Source organism: Larus michahellis, chromosome 4 (genome assembly GCF_964199755.1).
Source record: "Larus michahellis chromosome 4, bLarMic1.1, whole genome shotgun sequence".
NCBI classification, from domain to species: Eukaryota; Metazoa; Chordata; class Aves; order Charadriiformes; family Laridae; genus Larus; species Larus michahellis.
Genome location: NC_133899.1, coordinates 13,120,206 through 13,146,004, shown reverse-complemented (window position 1 = coordinate 13,146,004; position 25,799 = coordinate 13,120,206). Strand labels below are relative to the sequence as shown.

At 41.4% G+C, this 25,799-nt stretch overlaps 1 protein-coding gene across 7 annotated transcripts in view; it reads left to right on the top strand.

Moving 5' to 3' along the window:
• Nucleotides 1-25,166, top strand: part of ZNF536 (zinc finger protein 536) — a 352,592-nt gene extending 327,426 nt beyond the window's left edge. For all 7 annotated transcript variants that reach the window (XM_074583019.1, XM_074583016.1, XM_074583020.1 and 4 more), the window contains one exon: nucleotides 21,770-25,166. In XM_074583019.1, the coding sequence (XP_074439120.1) occupies nucleotides 21,770-22,005 (236 nt within the window). In that variant the 3' untranslated portion in view covers nucleotides 22,006-25,166. The remainder of the gene's footprint in view (nucleotides 1-21,769) is intronic.
• The last annotated feature ends 633 nt before the right edge of the window (nucleotides 25,167-25,799 follow it).

Sequence of the window (25,799 nt, the reverse complement as noted above, 5' to 3'; positions counted from 1 at the left end):
ACAGCATCCGCAATTTGCCACCTTGGGGGGTTTGGGGGGTTTATTTTTGTATCCGGCCCACGCGAGGGTCCGGGGGTCGGGAGGAGGGGGACCACCGTCCTCCCCCCCGCCCCCGCCACCGGGGCAGGGGGGTGCGGAGGGGCCGCGGGTCCGCAGCACCGAGCGGTGACCGCGGCTTGACCCGCGGCCCCACCGCGCTCCCCCGCGCTGCGCTGCGCCGTCGCTGCCTCGCGGTGGCGCTGCAGACCGCCCTCCGCGCACACACCGCCCCGCACCGCACCGCGGCCGCGGCGGGCTCCCGCGGGGGCCGCACCGCCGCCGCTACAAACCACCCAAGATAGATATATATATTTTATATATATATACACACACATACATATAAATATATATTATTTCTTTCGGTCCAAATCGCGAGCAAATGCACAATAAACCGCCGGTAATCTGCGTTTTAATGAGACGTTTGATAGATTATTTTTTTTAGTGGGGTGCCCGGCTAAATAATTATTTCTGAGTTCATCACTTATTAGGTAGCTAAGAATTCTGTTTACAACCCGGCTTTTTTTTTCTTTTTTTCCTTTTTTTTTCCCTTTTTTTCTTTTTTCTTTTTTCTTTTTTCTTTTTTCTTTTTTCTTTTGTCTTTTTTCTTTTTCCTTTTTTCTTTTTTCTTTTTTCTTTTTTCTTTTTCTTTTTTCTTTTTCCTTTTTTCTTTTTTCTTTTTTTTGCTGTTATTTTTTCTTCTTTTTTTGCCTTTTTTTGCCTTTTTTCTTTTTGCCTTTTCTCTTTTCTCTTCTTTTTTCGTTTTTTTCTTTTTTTTTCTTTTTTCTTTTTTCCTTTTTGTTTCCCCCTCCTCATTTTGAAGATAACTCCTGGTTAATTTTGTATGACATTATTAATGCTGCCTTCAGATATTAATATTTATTTGCTGCTGTTTAAAAGCTATAGGGGTAATACAAAGGTAAAGTTTAGTTTACGTTGCTGCCGTACGCTGAATGGTAGCCGTTACATTGCCTTTGTGGTTCAAACTGCTAGCAGAACAAACTTTAGCATCTTAATTTTATGTTAATAACAGAATCTTAATATTATGTTAATAACTAATTTTTTTGCTATAAAACTAATCAGACTATTTTCTGAAGAGTTTTCAAAATTTAGTTTAAAGCTTCAGTCTTGCAGTGCTCATTCAAGAAAAATTCTAATACTCATGCTTGCTAGAAAACCAACCAAATCTTAATTGTAAGACTTTTTTCTTTTCTTTTTTATCCTTTTTATTAGTTTGCCTTCTAGTTCATAAGTATACATAGTTTATCCTGATAGCCATTTGGAAAACAGAAGTGATATTGGCAGATACAAGAAATATTTGTTTCTTTGCATTCAGTACAAATAATGAGAATTTTTTTTCTGGAGAATTTACACATGCAGAGAAAAAAATCGTTCATAATTGTGTACCTCATTTGCCCAAAGAGTGTGATTGTATGCGCAAATTAAACTATTGCATGCACGTGCTGAATTAGATATTTGTGTGTGCAATTACTTAATTTGCATGTATAGATTAAGTTAGCCCAATTAATCACTATGATAGTCCAATTTTACACAGTTGTGAACCCACTGATGGCAGGAGCGTTGTTTTGCCACAAATGCTGAAATATCGTTACAGTGAGATGGGTCCAACTTGTGCACAAGTGAAGCATGTGCTCTTGCAAAAAATCACTGACAAAATGCATTTTAGAGTATGTCAGCTATCACCACTTTTGAGGATATGTTATTTATGAAAACTAGTTATAGCTATATGATATTTGATCAATTGCTATTAAGACCCCTACATTAGAACCATGCTTCTCACATCTGGAGCTTTTGTTTGGGCTAATTACAGTGATGATCATGGATTCAACCTGTCTTAAATCTCAGATGTATGAAGTGGGCAGATTAAGGACATTTGTTCATAATTAGGATTCCTAAATGGAAATCTGGGAAATGCTGCTTTTATAGTCTCGTACCAACAAGGCTTCTCGTCGTGCACACGTTATCTGTGACATTTTTTGTACAAGTGTGGTTTGTCCCATGTGTTCCTTTCAAGCCCGGTCTGGTGTGTGTGTTCCCTCTGCAAAAGTAAGGGTGGAAGCCATCAAACCTAAAAAGCAGCTCCAATAATAGGTGCGTTATGCTAAGTAGTATATTTTTACTTCTTTGGGGACATGCCGTTTGTCAATCAAACGGTGCCTCATGGAGCTCTACGGACACACGTCCTGATATATCCTGGCCTTTCCTTGGCATCGAGGTTGCCAACTGGAATCAGTCTCACCCCCCAGCGCCCGTTACGTCCGAGCAGGCCAATGCACAGTCAGGGCTTTAAGTAGCCATTGCTGATGTAAATATTTTCAACTATATTTAAGCTAATTCTTGCCAAATTTATTTTTTTCCCCAGCTATTATTTTATTTAGTATATATAGGCAAAATCTAGAAGTCCTTCACCCTAAACATCTCTGATAATGAGAGGCACCTGCTGAACTTTAATATTCTTAACGCTTTAATATTCTTAACGTTGGCCACTTGGCCAACAGGAACTGATGTGACCGGGGTGCTTTTTGCTTCCATCACAGACGACACAGCTCCTTTCTGCTGGGTCTGCAGTGTCTTTCTTTGCTGATATCCTTGTTGTGCTGGCAGTCCTGGAGCCAGGAATAGCATAGGGGAAGTTTTTACACGGAGTGAGATGAAGCCCGGTGCGTTGGTATTTAAGCCAGTGGAAGGGTTAGTGGGGCTGAGGTTGCCTGCCGCCTTCGTCGTGCTCACTCGTGCAGGTGGACGATGCTGCTATAGAAGCCTTTGTGCTGGTCTGTTCCCGGCCCTGGGTACCGGCTTGTGCTGTGAACAGACCTGTAAGCCCATTGCTGTGATGGACTGGGCTGTCGCCACCCCAAAACGCGCAGCGTGGCACCTTTGCTGTGTGTCTGTGTCCCGGGGGCGGGGGCGACGTGCCCAGCTCTGCCAGCGTAGAGCTGTCCCCCGGGCAGGGGCTGCCCCTCAGGTCACCGAACCCAGCAGCCGGCTCCTTTGGATAAAGCTGCAACAGGAAAAAGGCAAAATTGCAGAGCATGTGTGACCCGTATAGTTCATGTGATTTTTTTTATTAAAAAAAAAAAAAAAGGCAGAGCTGTTTTTGACCTGGTTTCATTCATTTTTATTTTTTTTTCCATGGGTGGGAAATGTGGCACTACATGGCGTGACTTTGTTTCTCCAAGAGCATAAGGGGGGAAGGGGACAGGAAAGTTATGGTTAAAGCGGGAAGAAGCAATATTTCTTCCAAAATATGATTTTTAGTATGTCAACATTTAAATGTGAATTGTTCTGATCAAATATTTACTGCTATCGGGAGCTGTGTAGGACATTAATCTTAATTTGTTTTTCTTTTTCTCAAAAGCAATGACTCCAACATAGCTAGGAGATCTGTGTCTTTAAAAATAAATAATGTAGCAGAACGGCATATTCTTTGGTATAGCAATGCTAGCCTGTGGCATCTTCTGCAACTACAAAGCAGTCTCGAGCGAACTTTCTTCCCTTTTTATTAATAATTCCCTAAATCAATGAGGAATCTTTAAAAGTTCCCCTTCACTTTGCTCCTGCGCCCCTTGCAGCTCCGGCTCTTGCTCACGCTGGCTCATTCCCCACCGTGTATTATACATTTGGATAAATCTGTGCGCGTAATTTTGGGAGCGTAGGCTGCAACCTGCTAATTCTACATGCAAATACAAAGCAAGTTTTCTCTTTTCTCTTTTTTTTTTTTTTTTTTTTTTGGTGAGCCCAGGGTTTTGGGTTTTTCCTGAAGGTGGCAGTGAAAGAAAAAAAATAACTCCCTTTGAAGATTTAGGAATTTTATTACAAAACAGATGGACAAGTACTGTATTTTACCCATTTCCCCTTGTGCCCATGAGCGCTGACAATGAAAACTACAGCTCCTATAAAGTGCTGATCAAATTGTGAAAAGGTGGCCTTTCCCCGCAGCCTGGCACACTCTAGCATTATCCCAGCTTATAAATAAACGGATGGGCTGAGCCACTTCGGCTTTCTTTTTTTTTTTTTTTCTTTTTCTTTTTCTTTTTTTTTTTTCTCCCTCTTAGTCCTTACCAAGATAATTGAGGATCATAATGGTGGGAAAGGACTGCAGTCATCATTCGCTGCCTGTCAGGTATCAGTACTCATCTTCGTGTCATCCGTCACCATTGAACCACTCTGTCATCTTTCCCCAGCCTTCAGCGCCGCTCCTTCTCATCGTGTTCATTATCTCCGGCTCCGACCAAGCCCCCTCCCCCAGCCCCTGTAAATGCATCTTTGTGCGACTCTCAGTCTTCTGATTATGAATCGATGATCATGTGGTGTAAGAGAGATAGATGGCTTTTAGTTCCATCTTGTCTTCTCTAATTGTAAAATATTAGTTACATTAGACTGTGTCTTTTGATTAATGGAACTTATTTGGAGTGGCCTCTCCCAGCCCTCCCCCTTCCAAAGTCCTCCACTGACTTTTGAGAATTGAGTGATTTCACTTAAAGCAGACAAATAGGCCCTTCAGCAAGGAGATAGCTAAGCTCTAATATTGTGGGCAAAGCAAGCTCACAGAGCCAGAGTTTTGTGTGTGTGTGTGTGTGTGTGTGTGTTTTTAAAGAAAGGCTTCAACTCTGGCTAGACAAATACAGACCATTTATTAACGTACATACAGCCGTGCTATTTTGCAAATCCAGCAATTCTTATAAAGCTGCAAAACAGGACATAAGGCTGAATGCCTTCTGAATTAAATTAATCTTAGATAGGAATTAAGAGCATCCTCGCTTTCACTTTGGATGAAACAGGTCAGTCCAGAACTTTGATGTATTAATGCTAGCATAAAGTGTTATCTTAATACTCTCTTTTATACTTACAGGACATATCATCAACTGAATGTCTCTTCCTTGTACATCTGACACTGCGAGACATTCGTCCTTTAATACAGAATTTATCTTATTTGGCACTATTTACCTAAACATGGTCTGTTGATAAAGTCCTTGCTGTACAAATGGAAAGGCAGTTGACTAAATCCCTTATTATAAATAATCACTGTCTATCTTTCAGTGTAAATTCAAGGACATGTTCACTTTCAAGCTATCAGTTCAATTAGAAAAGGTCTATTCACTGTCGATGTCTATATCTCATGGAAATAGGAAAGCACAGTTAATAAACAAATCAAACTATTTTAAAAAATAGCACAGTGGATTATGAATTCTAGAGCCCATGCTGATGGTGACGCTGTCAGGACACATGCTATGCAAAAATGTCTGTGAACGGTTTTGTCCAAATTTTTTATGCTACCTTCAGGCTTTAAATCTGACCTTTGTGCCTTCCCCCCACCCACCCCCGTACTCAAATCTTTATTATTTCAGAAGATACTGCCTATAACGTACCTTCCATATATTACGATTTAAAGAGCAAGTGTATACATGTATAAAATGCTAGTTAAGCCTTATTCAGTTTACTTCTTTCTGTTGAAGGGTAGGAAAACTGGTCTGGGATTGTGAAGGACTGTGTGTAGAATAATGGCTCCGGATGGATTCCTGCCACAGAACCGAGAAGCAGGAGTTGGGGGCTCAGGGTCCTACGGCTGTCCTTGCGTTTCCCGATTTTACTGGGACGGCTGGGGCAGTTTCCTATTTCCGAAAGGCTCTTGCTGTGGTAGCCACATGATTTCAGAAAAATCTCTCACTTTTCTTTTTATACGAAAGTAACTCTCTAGCCTTTAGAGTTATGGGAAATGCTTGAAAGCAGGAATCCAGAAAGCTGGGAAAAGTCCAAAAATAAACCCAGAATTTTTTTTTTTTTTTAATGTATATATCTCATTATATTAATCACATCTTATGGAATTTAAAGGAGCTTTTCCAGTGACCTGGGGTCTTGATACGCAGAGGCTGAAGTTGGAAGGGCTCTGCATGCAAGGTCAGCCCTGCTCTCCTCCATCCGCACGCAGCTCCGGTCCTCCCTTCGTCTGAGATCAGACTTTGGCTCCTGATGGGTATTTCCACACAGTATTTACCACCCTAGGAGGAGTGATTATATTTAATGGCAGAATTTCAGTTGACTTCTCAATATGTATTGAGTTGACCTTTAAGTTAAACCACAGATTAATTTTTTTTAGTTGTCTCTTTAAGTACCTTTATAGACCTCTCTGTTCTGATTAGCATAACGGTAGATAGAGAAAAGTTACCTGCGTCAAATTATTTGTTGAAATCGGAGGAATTGCATGGCTTCTCTGAGAGGCAAATATTTTGTCCCCCTCTAACCACTGTATACATTAGGTTTGTTGCAAAATGATTTTGGTTTATACACAGAGACGCCCAAGTGGGTATCAGTTTGCTTGAGAGCCCAGAGCCTGCCATTGATTTCATGTAAGTAAACCTTCTCTCTGGAAGACGACGGAGGTCAATGAAGCTTACGCGAGATTGAGTGGCTCTCCCGTAGGCAGCAGGGCTTGGGGCAAGGCTGCAGTGTGCTGGGTACCGGTGGCGGGAACGTTTGCCTCCTTGCTATCTGACGTGCCTTGTTTGGCTTAAGTTCTTCAGAGATAGGTACAGACCACTTTTACTCTAAATCACCCAAAAAAATACCCAAGTGTGCTAAGTGGACACTTGGTGTCCCACTGCCCATGGAAACGTCAATATCTTGGACTTCTACAATTTTATTCAAAATAAAATCCTCAGTAGCACCTGGTTTTCTGTGTACTGACTGCCGTAGAAGTTATTGGAAGGGGATTCTGGTTTTGTTGAACGTCTAATGGATTTGCTGCATATTGTGCATGTGCCCTTTGCTGGGTGGCAATGCTTGGGTTTGGGGACAGGGGTAAGAGCTAAAGCCACCCCTCAGCTCTGGGCGTTGGTTATCGGTCTGTGTGCAACACCTACTGCAACCAGACAGCTCCAGGGGACCCCAGGTGACGCTAAAATTATCACCCTCCCAATTAGCAGCTGATGGCCCCTCGCTGGCCAAGGGGGCTCCAGCCTGCAGGCCGGGTGGTGGCCAGCCCGGCGCTGCCCATGGACCTCTGCAGGTGACGGGCTGGTGGCCCCTAGCCCGCTCAGCGTCCTCGGGGCCCTCCGTCCCTCTCGCACCAGGAGCAAATGCCACATAAAAATAAATGCAAAAATAAATACAAAAGGAGCGTGGATTCAAAATGAAACAATGTAATGTGCCAGCTTTTAGCCCCAGGCAAGTTTTCATGTCTCTTTTACGAATCTTTGTAAGTAAGCGTTAGGTTACGAGGCCCCAGCTCGGAGACAACTTACGCTCGTGTGTTTTGTAAGCCCGTGCGCATTCCCACACAAATCTGGGGGGCGACTTACAGGCTTCCTAGTGCGCATAACCTTCAGCAATTTGCTGAATCAGGGCCCAAATACCGAAATATTCTTTAATAGTGCTGGCTCCACAATGAAACTCTAGAAGGCACATTTCCCTCTCAGTGTCTCTCCATAAGACTCATCAATGATAATGGAGTTACATTAGGCACATCTAAAGTTAATTATGTAGTTACCTCCCTCTTGGCCCCAGTTTGTCAGAGAGAATATGATAAAAAAAATAATCCTCTGTCTTCTAACGTCTTTTTTTATTTGAATTTTGATCTGCCATCTAGACGAAAGAGTAAAGGGCACATTGAGAAGACCTTTGGGTAGGTGGGTCTGGATGTTTGTTGGCTGAGAGCTGGCATGGGAAATGTTGTGTTAAGAAAACCCGGAGGAAAAAAAAAATCTATGGAATCCAAAGCAAAAGAAATATTTAGGGCAGGTTGTTAATAAATGGTAGCAAAGCTCTTCCTTTTTAAAATTAGGTGGGTGGCTTTTAGGGACGCTGATTTATTTTGGAGTATGGTTTTAGAGGTCTGTTTCAACTGGAAAAAACAAATGCTAGTGTTCACTAAAAACTCAGGAATTTATAACATAGAGAGGAGGTTGAATGAAACAGTAGATCTAGAAATTTTTCAATTTACTGCATATTACAAAAAAAATTATGCTTGTTCTTTTCTTTTTTCTTTTTTAACGTGGTCTCATATGGTGAACCAAAATGGTTTTAACACGGTCTCTCACTCATGGTGAACCAAAATCCTCTATCCGAAACGCAAGTCTCTGAATGTCTTGATTTTGTGTATGCGCACATTGCTGAGGGATGCCAGGTTTGTCTGGGGATCCAGTAGCTTTGACATACTCCAGTTTACAGTACCTGAAGTGTGCTCAGTTGCTAATGTGTTTTGCATGCGGAATCACTGTGCTTCAGCATGACAGCTAAGAAAAATGCTGTTTTATTTTTAATTGGAGCAGGATACAATTCGGGGGATAAATTAAAAAAAAAAAAAAAAAAAAGAAAAAAAAACCAAATCTGCTCTTTTGTTAGAGATTTGTTCCACAAGAGTCCAGTCAGAAACCTTCTAGTACTTAATAAAGTCAGATTCCTCACTGAGCGTTCCCGCGAGCTCCCGTGGAAGCCAGTGGGAGTTGCGCATGAGTACCGAGGGCAGCTTTTTGCCCTTAGGACCGAATTTCCCAACTGGCTATTCTTTTAAACTGTCTTTTGATTAACAATCTGTTTGCAGCAGGCTGGGGCCAGAGAGGCAGCGTATGCCCCACTGTTCAGATCTGTGGCAAAATATTCTATGGAGAGCTACTTAATAAAAATCAACTTGCTCCAATAGTCATTGAGAAATACCTCAACTGTTAGCAATCAATCGAGGGCCGAGTTGGAAAAAAAAAAAATACAAAAGGACATCAAAGAGGTTCTCATTCCCAGTCTATTGCTCTATTTAAGGGTCCTATAATTCGGTGAGGTTGTGTGCTAAATAATTTGTAAGCCTTCAGAACATCCAGGTTATTGTTTGTGGACAGATGGTGCATCACATTTTATTGCTTATTCCTTCTGTGGTTTCTCATATGCAGGACTGATGTGCACTCTGAAGTCTTTGTTTCCTTGCTAAAATCTCTAATCTAAAACAGGCAATCAAGCACACAGACAGTGCTTCAGAAAGCATAATCATAGTTTTAAAGGGGGAAAAAAACATTTCGGCTGCAGTTAGGAAGCAGATGTGTTCCCTGAAAACGCAAAAGGTTATCAGAAGTATTAAAATAGGAAAATAGATATGGAATTGGGGAGCGCTGGGGAGAGCACGTATTTTATTTCAGTACTGCAGGGTAGGTGTGCCTTTTCCTAGGCTACCTGCTTTGTATCTGGCTCTCTGTGGAGCCGGTGCAGTGAGAGCCTTCGGAGACCGGCTTTTGCTTCCACCTTTCCCCCTGAGATTGGCAGTCTTTGTCTTTTACAGGCAAGGAGCAGCCGTGTTGTGATCCTGGAACCGCTGCTGCCCCGAAGAGTTAAATCATGTTGATATACAGGAAGGAAATGGAATAGACTAACTCTACTCTTTTCTTCCTACGGATTTTTCTTTTTATTCTGAAGATAGAATTACTGTTTGTAAGCATCTGAAAGTCATTAGTGGCTCTGCAGTCTGTCAGGTGCCGACGCAAAAAACTGCTGAAACTGAACGGGTTCCTGTGCGGAGTGCTGGGAATTTGTCATGTGCTGATGAGCAGTTATAATAATATATGAGCAAATCACAAGCATTCTGCAAATTAATCAAATTTTTTTTCCCCTTCTCCCTTGTCTCTGGGAGAGTGGCTTTGCCGGCAGACGTAGGTGAAGCAGTTTTACTCACAGATGGTAGCTCTGGCATCAGATGGAATTTATATAACAGTAATTCTGATTTCCTGCCAAAGTAGCACTGAAAACACCAGGGAGATTGTACAAGACAAGTCATGTGGTTTTGCTGAGGTTGTTGTGGGAAGTTTAAGGGGGGAAATCTCAAATTTTCCTCTTTGCATTTATTGTTTTAGCCTGAAGGGCCAGAAATCGTACGCCATTCTGCCATAGGCGAAATCCAACACATCTTTTTTTATGAATTGCGCTGAAAGCGTGCTTCCCAGCTGTTGAAACTGCTGGCGGGGAGGGAGCCACATGACTCCTCATCCTTTCCCTTTCCTTACAAGGATTAAAGGAGGGAGGGTTCAAAAGGTTGCTGCACTACATGGTGGAGTGAGGCAGGGTCTCCCTCCCCAGGAAGCGGTGCCATGTTCGCTTAGGTTGTACTCCCTCTGGCATAACCAAATGGGGGGGGGCTTCCAGGAGCTTCGGTGAACAGACCGGCACAGGCTCTTCCTCCTCATTAAAACAGGGGTGGGGTTTTTTTTTTTTGAACCAAGTTAGTCGAGTAGATTAAGGTTATCAATTGCGTCTCCGCTGACGTTTCCAGTTTGATCAGTAAAAAGCAGAAACGCGGGGTTTGGGTTTTTTTTTACCCGTTAAGGGTAAGTGCTCGGTGCACTTGTGACACGGCCGAAAGACGTGCCCGTGGGATGGCGGGTCCCATCCCGCCCTCGTTCGGAGCAGCGCAGAGAGGTTGGAAGCGCGGGCTCGAAAGAAGGGGGCGAGAACCGAGTCGGGCCCCGTGGCTTTTCAGTCAGATCGCGCCGTTAAAAACAAAAGCAGCCTTCCCTAGAAAAATATTACGGTGTTTCTATAATAGCAGCGTATTGAGTAATGCATGGGGCATAGCAGGGCTGCTGTGACACTAAAAGAAAAAAATAGAGGCGAGCAGAACGGGAGAACTTTCAGGGGCTGTTTTTAATAAAGAGGTGAATTCTTTCTGCAGTAGGAAAAATGATAAAAAGATGGCGTATCAGCTACATTATGCAACAAAGTAATGCTGCTGTGTTTTTATAATGTAAGGCACTGCCCATTTGTTTTGGTTTACGTGACTGCAGTGAAATAAGTGGATTAGACTGAAACTTTAGCATGCTTCATTGCAGCTGGTTGCAGACATCTGTCATTCCTCAGCCATACATTCTGGATCATGCCAAGAAGAAAAAGCAAAGTCTGACACCTTTCATTTTAGAGAGCCTTTTATAGAAAAGAAAAGGAGAAGGGGAGAAAGCATTTCCTTTGTGACTTAATAAAAAAGACACTTTTTCTGCGGCAACATCAACTGTACTTTCCAGGGGGAGAGGTCCTGCAAAGTTAATGCTCAATTTAGTCTTTGCAGCCTTTTAATTTTTACTGTTTGAGCTGCTGATTTGTTGAATGGGGTATGATAAAAATATATAGGTTTTTTGTTTGGGGTTTTTTTTGGTTTTGTTTTTTTTTTTTTTTTTAACAGAGACGTTAGCTATATGTACACCTAGGTAGGAAACGTGGCTGGTGAGGGGTGGGTTGCTGCGAGCCCCCACTGGGGCCGCACTGGTGGCGATTCAGAGCAGCGGCGGCACATGGTGCTGCACCGTCATCGCCCACGATGAGTTGTTCCGTGACCGACGCTCGCAAAATCCCATAAACAGGTAACAGTCGTGTTTTAGCGGAATGGTTAGTGGGGTTGTGAGCTACTCATGGATAATTTGAAATATTAGCTATTAGTGAGCTGGATATTTATTTACTTAAAATGTTTTGGATTTCCTCAGCCTCTTTACTCACTTGCCGCTGTAGATAGAGAATCGGGAGGTACATGACAAGTTATAATGTGGCAAAATACCGTCTAAATTGCCCAAGTTACGTAACAACAAATTAGAGGAGAACATGCTTAGGCAAAATGACATCATAGAGGCAGGAAATAATTGCTCTGGCTTAGGGTCCCGCTCCAGCAAACATTATAGCCTGTGCATAATTCCATCTCTTCGCGTTTGGGTGCTTTGTGGACCACGGGGCGGCTCCTGCCCCTGTCCTGGCTGTGCATAGAGGGCCGGGCCTTCGCACGGCGCAGGCTGCGCCTCCGTCCTCTTCAGCCGCAGCTGAGGACCTGACACGTTGAAATGTGGGCAGGAAAAATTTAGAAAGCTGAGTACGGGATTTTCTTTTTTTTTTTAAATTCCATTCCACCAAATAAAATAAATAAGCTCAAGACAGCTGCCCAGAGTGAAAGAGAAAATGCTATTGTATTTATGAATTGCTAGGCAGAATAAAGGATATTTGGTAGCAAAATAGCATCACTGACAAGGCCTTTCCTATTAGCACCTCTGAATTGCACGATCTCTTTTTTACTAAAATCCCACTGCCACCAGTACAGCATTTATTCTGGGAAATCATAGGTACATTAAATTCAAATAGAGCTTTGTTCCAGAAGTCCTAAATGCTCCCTGAAATAATAAATATTTACTGGGACAATTAAAAAGTATGACAGAACATTAGACAGAAAACTTGTGAATGACCTAGTAGGAAAACTGAGATATTTTGCTCAAGGGGCTTAGAATATGAATGTAATGTGATTGATGTGATTAAAACAAGTAAAGGAGTGAATAGACATAACAATTAATCAAAATATGTAAGTGAAGGCAAAGGTGGGACTCTGAACATGGAATTTTGATAATCGGAAGAGCTCAGGGTTACTTAATATTAAAGAAAAGCCTGCCACCTACCTCCGAAACACGTTTCCTTAGCTGCCCTCTTTGGTACCCAAAGCACAAAGGAACGAGAAGGCTGTCAGAGGGCTGTAACCCACCTACTGCCCGGGCTCCGGCATCTCTCCTCTGGCGCCGAGGGGCCCGGGCCGCGGAGATGCAGGGATGTGCTGGGAGAACAAGAATTGGTACCAGAGTGGGGCTGGACATTAATGCTTATAATTTTGGCCAAACCATTGTGACTTTATGATTAGGAAAGGGGTTGTGATTGAGGAATTGATACATTTTCATAACTGTTGACATTATAAATTTAGTCAGAGGTGTCCTACTCTACCTACAACAGGTACCCAGCGCCCTTGATAAGAACTCTGTCCTCTGCTTATGTGTATAAACCAAAGTAAATAAATATGAAAAATTAAATGTTATTAAATTTCCCAAAGCACGGCACAATGATAGTCTGGCATTTCCAGCTCAATCAATGACAGCATTCCCACTAACCTCGTTTGGAGCCCGCTGAGGCACCGGGCTCGTAACTCATGTTGTCATGTCAGAACCCAAACCGGTGTGCCGTCGAGCACGGGGTGCTGCACCGCGCCGGGAGGACGCGCCCACCCACAGCCGTCTGAAATACACGGGTCCTCAGAAAGCAAAGTCTTCAGCAGTTTTTCAGGAGAATTTTTGTTTTTCAAGGTTCCGCAGAACATTTAATATTTGTTTAGTAGGACCTTTTCAGCTATTCTGCTGATGTTTTTCCTTTTTTTTTCCAAGAAAAGATCCGTTTTCCCTTCTAAATCAAAACTTCCTGTGTGAAAATCTTACTCTTCTGAAAAAGAAACAAATTCTGTGCGAAGTGTCTGGAGCTGAGCAATCCCGTTACTTTATCAGCTCTTCAAGAAATGTGAAATGTTTGTTTTCCCAGGAATTGTATACCGTCAGCGGCTTCAATAGCCATCTTGTAATTTGCTTGTATTTAGTGTACTGCAGAGGGCTAGCAAGTTTCTCAGTCTCCCTCCAAATAATTATAGTTTCTATGCTCCATATAACAAAGGTATATAGTTAATTAGTGATGTTTTCCGTAATTTTGTGACTGATTTGTTTAGTAAGTTAAAAGCATAGGAATGAAGGGAAGACACAGATTTTTCCCCTTGTTTCTCTTTATCATGAGTGTCCAAGTGGTTGTCAGCCCTGTGTCGCGCTGCTTTACTTTTTGGGTTCGTTTGTTGGTGGTTTTGTTTTTTCTTGTTTCGCTTTTAAAGGAAAATTTAGCGTGTCATTATTAGTGATTGTAACCTTTTGCATCAGGAATTGAACAGTTCCTTTAAGTGCAGTTTTTATTTTAGGGGGAATGTGTGAAATTAACTTAATCTTTTAATAATACGTGTTAAAGACAAAGTGTGGCATCAACTTCTGCTTTTCCCTGCCATCATTAAACACTTTGGTGTACTCATCAGCAAGCTGAAATACCTATTCAGAAACACCAAGCACTGTATAATATACTAAATCAAGAACACCTTGATGACTAAATCACATCTACCTTTGATGACATTTCAGGAAAGCCGTGTAGGTATCTGAGGGTTTAATTTGATCCGATGAATGGAGATTTTTTTTTTTAAAGAAAAAAAATCCTTGAAATAAATTAGGTACAGATTAGGTATTTTCACTCTCTAGCTCTTCCGCAGCCAGCAATGGTTCAGTCATTTGCAACCTTGCTTCTGCAGGTGTCTGCAGAGTGCCGATCTCTGCAGGACGCCCGGGCTGTGGTGCTACACGGCGGCTTTGGGATGGGTCTTTATCCCAGACTTATCCTTCCCTCATTAAGATCTTTCCTGTAACCCACAGCGAGAGAAAGGTTTCTTGAGATGGTAGTGCACACCTTGGACCTGAGCTGCCCCTGGAAGTGTCTCCTCTGTGTTAGCGAGGGGGGAACTTGGGTAACTACTCTGGTGCCTCTTATCAGGAACAATTCCTCTGGTTGCTCTTAGGACTTTTTGCAGGGTTGAACCTGGCAATAAAGGAATCCGGTTGAATGGAGGGTGGTCAGGGGGCTGCCGTAGCTTTAGGTGTCCCATGGGAAACACACAACCTTAAGCCTTAGCTTTGGTAGATGAAAATGCTCCCAGGCCTTCCTAAAATGCAGATAATTATGCTTTTGTGTATATACTTCTATGGTAAATCATCAAAAAAGCCTCAGACAAGGCTTTTCGTTTTTATGGCTTTTCCTGGTCAACATGAAATAGAGAGTTTTTAAAATTTAATTTCCTTTTTTTGTAATCCAATAAAGATATAAACTTCACAGAATATTGTAATTTTCCCGGAAGACCATCTTGGTTGGTCCTGGACCTGTGTGTAAATAAACATATACTTTTCAATTGTTTTATAAAAACTTTTATTACATATGTGAACCCGATTGGATGTACTTTAATCTGTCTGGTATTTTGGGAGTTTTATAAAATGCATATTTTGAGACCAATAAAGTGGAATGGCTCAATCACAGCCATTATTGTCTATTGGACAAATATATTTATTCAGCATTTTCCCATCCATACTGTTATGCTCCGGATCAGAATGGCTGCTTTAGAGCCATTCGGCCCTCCTGGGTAATGCTTACAGTACTTGGGATGTTTGCTGTGGATAGTAAATGTATTTATGAAAATTTATACGTTAAAAAAAGGAAATCGCACTAGCCAAGATTTAAATGAAAATAGTTCTCCCTTTGCAAATGTTTGTTATTACGCTATAATAGCGTTACTTTAAAATGGCAGTGTTCACCAAGACGCCTGGGACCCTGAGGCTGTGGTCTGAGAAAGCCATGAGTTAAGCCCGGTAGTTGCTGCCAGAGAACTAGAGATGCTCACAAAGTCTTTTTTTCCTGCACGAAAAGCACGTGGCCATCATTGCCTGCCATTGCTTCTGAGGCATCGCGCGCCTCATCCGTTTAAAGGTGATTGTACCTCAAATGCAAGCTCGCTTAGGGAAAAACGATTTAAAGCAGTTCTTCTCGGGGGGTTTGGGCTCACTGAAGGTTTGAATGGGGCTTGCTGACTTTGCACTGTGGTAGGTGTTGATTACGTGGACCACAGCAGCATGGACCACCCCAGCAATGCAGTGGGACCGAGTATGCTGGTGCAGGAGGCAGTGGCCATCCATCCTGAGCCACTCCAGCTGGACCAGCTGTAAGAATGCCTGGTCATGGCCAGAGGTGGTCCTGGCCGTTTGGGACTGCTACAGCAGCCCAGGAGGTCAAGTCCAGATCTTCAGCGTCCAACATCTCAACTAAAGAGGTTTGCCTCCAAGAAATTCAAACCTTTGAGGCTTTTCACATATTTCTTGGTGAGGACATAATTTATTTGTTTTAAAGAGGTAATTGCAGTTATTTTTGATTTTCACCGGAAGGATATTCTTAAACCAGGCAAAGAAATCTGAAATGAATTTGCCGTATTGCATCGCAGTAAGTGCTATAGCCATTGGCCATCTCAGGAAAAACATTCTGTCAGATAATCATGGCCATTTTTGCATTTTAAGGGAACAAATGTCATATCTAAGAAACACATTTTATTCAGGACTTAATTATAATTTATAGTACATTGCACAGCATTTGTTTTCTGTTCATCATTTTATTGCTCTTCTGCCTTTTCCCTCAATTTATGCATTAAATTCTGTGTCTGTGTGCCTGTGCGCGTGTATCTGTGTGTATATATGTACACATATGCAATATAATAAAAAGTGGTGTAGTGGGGACAACAGACGGCTTGTGTGTGATGTATTATTGGCATTTTTCTTTCAAATTACCGTTTTCTTGCTGCTTTGGGAGAAAGCCATGATTTTGCTGTGATTAGTACACTTTTAACAATCTGGAATAAATTCCTGATCTTATTCATGTGACTAGTCCAATGCCCATTTTTAACGTTTTAGTGCAAAGCCCTACATATGTGCCTGCAATACCACAAAAATAAGATGTTTCTTTGTGGAAATTTTTTATAGAATTTGGATGCCGATCAAATATTTTTAGAAGGGGAGAATTAATGCGGCTTGACCATGTAAATGATTTTTTTTTAATGAAAAAGACTTTAGTATTCATCACTCTTTCTTTCTCTCTTGTTCGGGTATTTCTTTGTGCTAATCTTAAATAATGGGTCCATATCAAAGTTAATAAATTAGTAACTATTAGCCGTGTTTGGATTACAGTAAGTAACCCGGTGACACTTTGTTGACATTGACTTTTCATGTGTTCCAATAACACATTTGGAGATAAGACAAAGCAAAACAGGTTTGGCAAGTATTCGCATCCTGAATAACTCGTGGGCAATGGTTGTGTTTAAATCCATGGCCCCTGCTTTACAAAGACTTTCCTTTAAATGCTCCTAAACCCCAGACTTTGAGATCCGTGTCTTTCTCCAAACCTGCATTTTCTGACTCTGTTCGGCTGATGCACCATGTTGGGCTGCATCAGTCATGCCATGTTATGAAACCTAACGCGATGTGACTGATGCAGGCTGACGTGATGTGTCACCAAGCAACATATCAGATCACAAACTTGAAAGAAAAGAAAACAAACTTACTTTTTTTTTTTTCTTCAAAGCCTAAATTAATGAAGCAGCGTATATTTTTAAAAAGGTGGACTAGTTTCGAACGTTGGGGGATTTTTCTAAATATTGATCCCACAGAAAAGTTCTCTGTCCTGACCAGAAAGTAACTCCCATCCACGCTCCTCGTTCTCTGCAGCGTATGCTCAAAACGGTGATGATGGTGATGATCCTAGGTCATCTCAGCACTGCTGGCATTGCTGGGTCTGATTCTGGAAGGTTTAGGTTACTTTCTGAGGACTGGCTCCAGCAAGTGCCGGAGGTAATCACCTTTCCAGGGGAAATCCGCACCTTCTAAAAATGTTCCATAAGTCCAGCTACCATTGTTGCCATTTTAGCTGTGTTTATTATTATTTTCTGCTGCTCCATTTCTTTAGAATCTCAGTGTCAGTCTAGAGGATTACCAAGTCTCTTCACATGCTCAGTCACTTCAGACTTCAGAGAACATTGCTCCACGATAGGATTGTTTCAGCTGCAAACAATATATTGTCCCCTATCCTCACTTTTTGATCTGAGAAAGATGCACCATAGTTTGCCCCCCTCATTGGCCCACCTTTAGTCTAATTCTCCTTACTACAGATGCAATGTATTACGCATTATCTCCTGAACTATCAGGAAGATGTCTTTTTTTTTTTTTCTTTTGAAGGGCTTTCATATAATTTTATTGGAAGATATACAGTGGGTAAAATATATATGAACTATAGCTTGCTAAGAAAGAACCTACCAACCACTGCTAGATAAAACGTTATAAATTTATTGCCAACTTATCTGGGAAGGGTTATTTTAAGAGCCTGCTGCCCACAACGAATTTTTGAGCTAAAATTAATGGATGGGGTACCTAAGAGAAATGGGCATTTTCCTTCACCCCTTAGTTACAAGCAAATTGCAGATATTGTTATCTTTGCAAGTGAGAATAATCTCTACTTTTTGTACTACTTCTGCTGTAAACAATGTACCGCTCGCTTTCCTATGACCCCCAGTCTGTATACATATTTATATATTATTCATACCAGATTAAAAATGAATGTGCTCTTTACCACAGTTGTACTGCATAGTGACAATACAAATTAACTTATTGTGTACTTACTTTTCACAAGGCAGTGATGTGAAATTTTGATGGCCTGAAAAAGTAAGGCATGGGGGAGGCGGTGCAGAACTGAATCCTTGTAGGTGCACTTTGTATTGTCTGATGTATTAAAGTGCATTGAATTAGTAAATGCCATTCTCTGCATGGAATTGCACAGCTTTGAACTTGGTTCGGTGGTGGGCAGAAAGGGTTTGTATTTGTTCTGGCACTTAGAATCATAGAATCATTTAGGTTAGGAAAGACCCTTGGGATCGAGTCCCACCATCAACCGCATTCTACAAAGTTCTCCCCTACACCATATCCCCTAACACCACATCTAAATGACTCTTAAACACATTCAGGGATGGTGACTCCACCACCTCCCTGGGCAGCCTATTCCAGTGTCTGACCACTCTTTCTGTGAAGAATTTTTTCCTAATGTCCAGTCTAAACCCTACCCTGTTGCAGCTTGAAGCCATTCCCTCTTGTTCTATCGCCAATTACCTGTGAGAAGAGACCAGCACCAACCTCTCTACTATGTCCTTTCAAGTAGTTGTAGAGAGTGATGAGGTCTCCCCTCAGCCTCCTCTTCCTCAAACTAAACAGTCCCAGCTCCTTCAATCGCTCCTCATAAGATTTATTCTCCAGGCCCTTCACCAGCTTCGTTGCCCTCCTCTGCACTCGCTCCAGCACCTCGATATCTCTCTCGTATTGAAGTGCCCAAAACTAGACACGATACATGTGAGGTTGTTAGCTCCGTCCACGCTTTGTGGATTCTTTGGTTAGAATTTCTTTGCAGGAATGAATTAGGATGCCCATTTAACGATGGCTACTTGCGGGTAAAGCATTAGGAGCTGCCCGGTGAGATCTCATGCTGTTGGCTAGTGGTACCGATTCTAGCTACAACTGTCCAGTGCATTTCCACACTACATGATGCTCGAGGGGCTCAGAGCGGGGCTGATGGGCTCATGGTGCCTGCTCGCTCCTGAAGTCCCATCGCTCTGTGTCTGTGCTCCCTGCACGCTGCTCTGCGAGCATTATCGGGGACATTATATTATCTACGGTACATCCAGTCACTGGCCATTGCAGCACACAAGAAGGACCAAATGGTCAGGGTATCTTTATTTCTTTTTCCATAGCATCAGTAAAAACAGACTAAATAAGGGTGGAGGGTAAGTCGTACCATTTGTCACAACTTAGCAGGGCATCTTCTCTTCTTACAAAGAAGATGGTCTTCGGCCATCAGACGGTCAAGTGAAGTGCTGGAAATACTGGAAGGGAGTTGATGCTGATGGTGTAGATAGTCCCTCATCTCGGTGGATGTGACAGCGGCAGGCCTTTACCTTTTGGAGAGAGGGAAAAATCACTTCAATTCTTCACGGAGCACACCTCCTTCCCCTTTACCCAACATTTCTCCCACTTCAGCCAAGGTGTTTTGGCCCCTCTCCAAGCAGACTAGGCAATAGGCCCCTTAACTCTGCCCGGTCAGAGGCATTACCCAGGAGGGAGAAAAAGGAGAAAGATAAAAAGAGCCAGAACCCAGCTGTGAATTCTGGTGATTTTATCTGTCTCTGATAAACAACAGGGGAGATGTAATGGTTTTCTTAGATTTTTTTTTTTTCTGAGTTCAGAAATATTTATAGATTTTCTGAAACAAAGAAAATCAGACTTTCTCCGGACCTTCTTCATATGCAGTTTTGAGAGCGCTTCCAGTTTTCAAAACTATTGTATTCAAAATTTTTCAAGCATATTTGTGCTTCTGTATTGATTTTAGGGATGACTCTAAGAGGCACTAGGGACACCTTCAATCTCTTTGTTGACTATTTCCTCATATCTTCCAGCTGAAATTTTTCTATAAAAGCCCAATCCAATTTCTGTAACATTATCTATGTAGGTTTCTTCCATTGCTATTGCTATGAAATTTTCCACTGAAATTTCACTTTGTAATGATTAGCAGCTTACGGATTTAATTTCTTTTTCCTTATGAAGTTGTTGAGGGAAACGTCTGTCTTTATCCCCGGAGAGAACTATAAGATTGACCCAAACTCCGTCCCAAGATTTATGCATAAACGTGTATGTTGGAGGTCTTGGGGCGGGTGGTCACGCTTCTGGCAGCCTTCAACTTGTAAAAGCAAAGGGTGGAGGGGAGCTTTCCAGCCTTGGGAAAGGAAACGTGCCTGTGGTCCTGGGGCACAGGGCTTAGGTAGCTGCGGACTGGACTTAACGCTTCTGTCCTCTGGGTAGCAAGCAGTATGTTTTGGGGGGCTCAGCCTCCAAGCGGTAGTTTTGATGTCACGGTAAAAATGGCAAGTTATTTGAGCAGCCCAGAGCACTGATGCTGGCTCGGGTGCATTTACCCTGCGGGGGCTGCTCACACTGGTGTGCCAGCAGCGGCGCGAGGTTAGAACCGGCAGTTATCCAGGCTCCCGTCTCTGCTGGGAGGGCTATGGTAACATTCCCGCTCCAGTACAGGTAACAGCAAGTGTCTATTTGCTTATCTGTTAAATTCCCACCTAAAACCGAGGTGAGATGGTCCCAGTCCCTTCTCACATAGCGGGAAGCATAGTCCTCCTCTTCTGCTACACCAGCGTCTGTTTTATGCCTCCTAAGTAGTGCCACGACAGCAGAGGAAAATGTGCTCTTCAAATGTGGAGATAGGGTATTGTTTTTCACTTATCCTGGCTTTATGTAGATGGTCTGGCACATTTATTTATTCATTTATTTGAGCAAATTAAAGCAAGCTAAGCGCATTTGACCTCAGATGGTCCTGGTTTAAGTTAATTTGAGAGACAAAGCTCATAAAGTTCCAGTAAAACACATCAACAACTTCCCAGCATAGGTTGAAATGTGATTGCTGAAACATAACCTCCAAAACCAGATACAGCACGGAGATTCAAAGTCACAATAATCTGAAAAATAAGGGAGAGTATATTGATAGCCTTACTAAGGAGTGATATCTTTCATTCATGCCTTCGTTTTGCAGTCGGTTGCTGTTTCACCCACGAGAAGTGCATCTATCAGATTTTGTGCATTAACATTCCTTTTCTAATCTGGCTTGGACGTTTTATTTTAAAGCTGGTGATAACCTCGGGCCCAGGTCCAGCAAACACTTACGCGCTTGCCTATCTTTACTCACCGGAGTAATCTCACTGGAGTAAATGTTTGCAGGTTTGAGGCCTTGGTTATCTCAATCCGTTATTTCTTTCCATTAAAAAGTAATCTGTGCGATTAAAATAAAACATACAATTCTTTACTCAGAAACCCACCCAAAGACAAAGTGTGTTTATTAGACTAAGGGTCTGCACATTGTCATCCTTGAGTTGCGCTTCAATAAAAAAGATAATTAAGAAATGTAAAAGAAGGCAGTCTCGGACACGATTGCTCTGTATTTACAAGAGTTTGGTTTGGATCGCAGGCTGACGGATTTACAGCTGCGTCTGAGGAGGGAGATGAAATAGCCGCGCTTCTCCGGGAAACCCAAAAGCAGAGAGTTTTTAAAATGCAGTCTCTTTAACTTGGCGTCATGCGAATAGCACAGATTTCTTATTCTTGCTGAAGGCCGGCGGCGATGTCCTCCGTCCAGCAGGAGGGGGTTCTGCTGGGGGGGGCTGTGGCGCGGCCGGGTTTGTCAGGCACCACCTACATAAAATAAAAAACTAACCAGGCTCTCGTCTGTCACACAGGTCACAGGCCTTTCCAGTGCAGATACTGCCCGTACAGTGCCTCTCAGAAGGGAAATCTGAAGACCCATGTTCTCTGTGTCCATCGCATGCCTTTTGACAACAGCCAGTATCCCGACCGCAGGTTCAAGCGCTCCAGAGTCGACTCCGAAGCTTCTGGGAATTTGGAGGAACCTGGAGCTGTCAAACCGGGGAGCTCGGCAGAGCTAACGGAGGAGGGCAGCAAGGCCCAGGAGTGATGCAGCCCGGCGGATCCGTCTCCATGCGGCGGGAGCCTTTTACACCGGCTGTAGACATGCGTTCGGGTGAGGGTGGGCTAACTGCCTTCCAAGCGAAAGGATGGCGTGCAAATTCCCAGAAGTGTACAGGATGCCGAAAACATTCAAACATATGTATATGTGCACAGACACACACGTGCGCATGTGTGTGTGTATATATATATATTTACACACAGAGACATATTCAGTCAAACCCACATTGAATATATATCTACATACACACACACACGCACCCAAAATCCACACATTCCATACGTGTGTGCGTGTGTGTGTTTAAATATATATTTTACACACGCAAAATAAATTTCCAGCCCTTGAAAATGGCTGCTAAACTGTTACCTGGCAACAAGTACTTCCAAACAACGTAGGTGGGATAACAAAGTGATTTAAAAATGTTAGGAGGTCGTTAGTTATTTAAAAAGCAGGGCAAATTTCAAACTTTAAAGTGGTCTTTGTTCAAAAATAATGCTCTTAACGGAAAAATGAGACCGTCTAAACGATTTAGTGTTGCCTTGAAGATGGAGGGGCTGTGTTTTCATTGTTGAAAACACCTTTATAATATGACACCAGCTGCTGTCATTTGCCTAGCATAGTAATGAGATGTGTTGGTAGACTGCCATGGTGCCAGTCTGACTGGAGCTGTCATTGCAGAGAAAATCAATTCGAGTGGTGTTGCAACTGCAGTATAGGAGAAACCTTAGACGGCCCATAAGCTAGGGTCAGTACTGACCTGTACTGAAAAGTATTGCGCTATTACATTTTCTTCTTTTGGTTTTTTTTTTTTTTTCCTCTTTTCCCTTTTTTTTTTAATACACAGCCAAATGAATCAATGGTTAGAAAAAATTCTGCAGCCCGATGTGCGATTGCAGATTTGAAATGTAAGTCCATTTTTTGTAATCATCTTGCGGTATTGAGGGAAATGCTTTTATTCCTTTTTACTTTTTTTTTCCTTGTTGATGAAGAAGTAAGTTGCTATAAAAGTAGAAGTACAATATATAGAAATATTGTTTAGTGAAACTAGTCAGCCTTATCTATAGAAGGTGCTGGTGAGAAACAGAATTTTATTACATAGAAGGTTGGTAATTTTTTTTTTTCTCCTTCAGTTCTTTTATTTTCTTGGTATTTTTCAGACTTCCTTTAAATTGCCTTCTTTTTTTTTTTTTTTTTTTTCCACACTTGAATGAAGGATTCCCCAGTCATGGTTAATTTTCATGTGTTAGTTTTTGTAAGTGTTACAGACATAGTGCAGAAGTTTCTTCTGGAGCAAGCTCTTATAAAGTAGCTTGAGCTAAAATATGAATGCAAACTTCCTGCTCTTTGTCTCTAATGGAGAAAAGTGTTTTAGCTGATATTTCTTTGGTTTTGTAAAGCAAATGTGTTCTATATTTTTGCAGATTTTAGCTTTTTTACTGATTGGATGCTCCAAATTTAGTAAGGTCTTTGCCACATAGGAAGCTTTTGAGAGAGTATAATGAACCACATACTTAAAAAAACCCGTAAGAAATATAACTAAAGGTTTATTCTGAAATTCTCTGAATGGCATAAAATTTTAGCCTTCTAATGTACTTCCTTTGATAGAAGCAAAATTGGTGCTGTTTATTGCAATGGTAGAGAAGTATTAACTTCTTCTAAAACAAAATCATCCAGACTTTAAAAAAAAAAAAAGTTTAAAAAAAAAAAGTCAATATTTCCTTGCAGGCTGGGAGCACAGAGTAAAACCCCAGGGCCTTAAAACTTCAGCTCTGCCTAAAGCAGTTTACAAAAAATACTAAACTGCAATCAATGTAAATAAAATTCTTAGCGCTACCCTGAGACTGGAAAAAAAAAATCTCAGGCTAATAAGGAATACGGTTTGCATATGCTGTCGGAAAGGATGTCATCCAACTGAAGTTTCAGTTTAAATGAGGTCACTGTGTAACTTGGACCCATCTGGCACAGAGCAAGCTGCTTTTCTTGTTTTTCTAGTATAGTTCTCACTGCCTTACTTAAATCGAGTTGATAAACTTAATGCAACTGTTTCTATGATCCTAGATAAAGGATTGAAATGTTATTGAAACTTTCTGACTGTAGTAAGCTTTAGGATTTTAACTGCACTACTGTGTTTGGTGACTGTGTCAGTCGCTTGCTTTTGTGTGTTTGCGCCGCCTTCAGTATCTTAGCAAAAAAAAAAAAAAAAGAAAAAAAAGAGAGAAAAAAACCCCCGAAACCACCCCCCACATTCCATTTCTTGCACTTTTTGAGCTCTTTCAGTATTCTTTTGTGTCTTCTGAGCATTTTCAGATACGACAGGCAATAATTCTGTTTGTGACACTGGAAACATCTCCCGCTCCTTGTGATGTGTGTGTTGATTCCATTTGGTCGGGTGCTACTGTCCCTATCCTCCCCTCTGACATAGCCCTTTTTTCCAGAACATTTGTAACTTGTAATACAAACAAGTGACAGCAGCAGTGATGCATTGTCAGTTTCTGAATATCATCATGCTTCTCATATCTAAACATGTCAAGTTTTTTCTCTGTAACTTCTGTAGTCTGTGATACTGGTCATAATACTGTCTACATTCCTACACAAAGAAAAATTTCTATCTTGGAGGAAATCTGAGATCAATAGAGTAGAGGATTTTGTTGCTATGCTTGTAACAATTAGAAAACTTTGTATTTAAAGTTTATTCTTGGTCATTATTTATTATTATAATACATCAGTTGACAGAACTTTATTCTGGTATAGAAGTATTAAAAGTTGTTTTTTCAGCAATGACTGTTTTCTTTCTGCTGTTAGAATAAAAATGTCTTTGAAGCAGTACAGTTTTATCCAGTGTTTTACGCAATAAAACCTCTACCTCTGAAAAAAAAAGTTTTCCTACTTGCTTATGTTTATTAGGAACAGTTAAAACATTATTTTCTGCAGCTTTGTCAGATTTAAAAAAAAAAAAAAATTAATGTCAGTAAATTCACAGTTGTTAGGCAGTTACTGGAGTGTATTATGCTGGGTGTGTGTGCTCAGTCCACTTATTAATCTGAACAAATCTATATACAGTATATACATATATATATTATATATATTGTGTTAATTAAAAGACTGTGGAAATCTGTTTTAGCATGTAGTAATAATTGTTTTATATACTACTACTTATGTACTATAGAAAAAGTCTTGGGGTCTATCAAGCTTTGATTTGAAAGTGTTTGAAGTGTGTATCATACACTATGATGTATAAAGTCATGTTTTCACATTAAAAAAAATTGTTTGTATAGATCATATATTTGGCTTTAGAAAATCGTGAGGTTTATTGTTATGGTACATGTTGAGAAAGCTGCCCACACTTCAAAGAATGTGCAAGTGCGAGAGCACTCCCATTCTCCTGGACGGATCTTTATTCTTCCTGTTTAAGGTTTTATTTGCACATTTGAAAGGAACTAAATTAAAGGATTTTTCACTTCTTAGAAAAAGTAAAGATGACTAACATCAAAAAAAGATGCACCAAATCTGAGAAATTACAGCAAGTGTGGGGACAAGAGAGGAACGTGGCCTTGCACAAAAAAAAAGAAAAAGCTGCAAAGGAAAACACTTTTAGAAAAGGGAAATTTTAACATTAGATGAAGTCGTACCCACAATGATAAATTATGCTGTGGTTTGAATTCTCCAGTAGAAAAAGGTACAAAAATTGTCTAGAAGGGTTAAGAATTAAAGCATAGCATCACGGAAATTCCATTATTCAGTGGCTGAAAGTTGCAGAGAGGAGTTGACGTTACCCGTGGGGT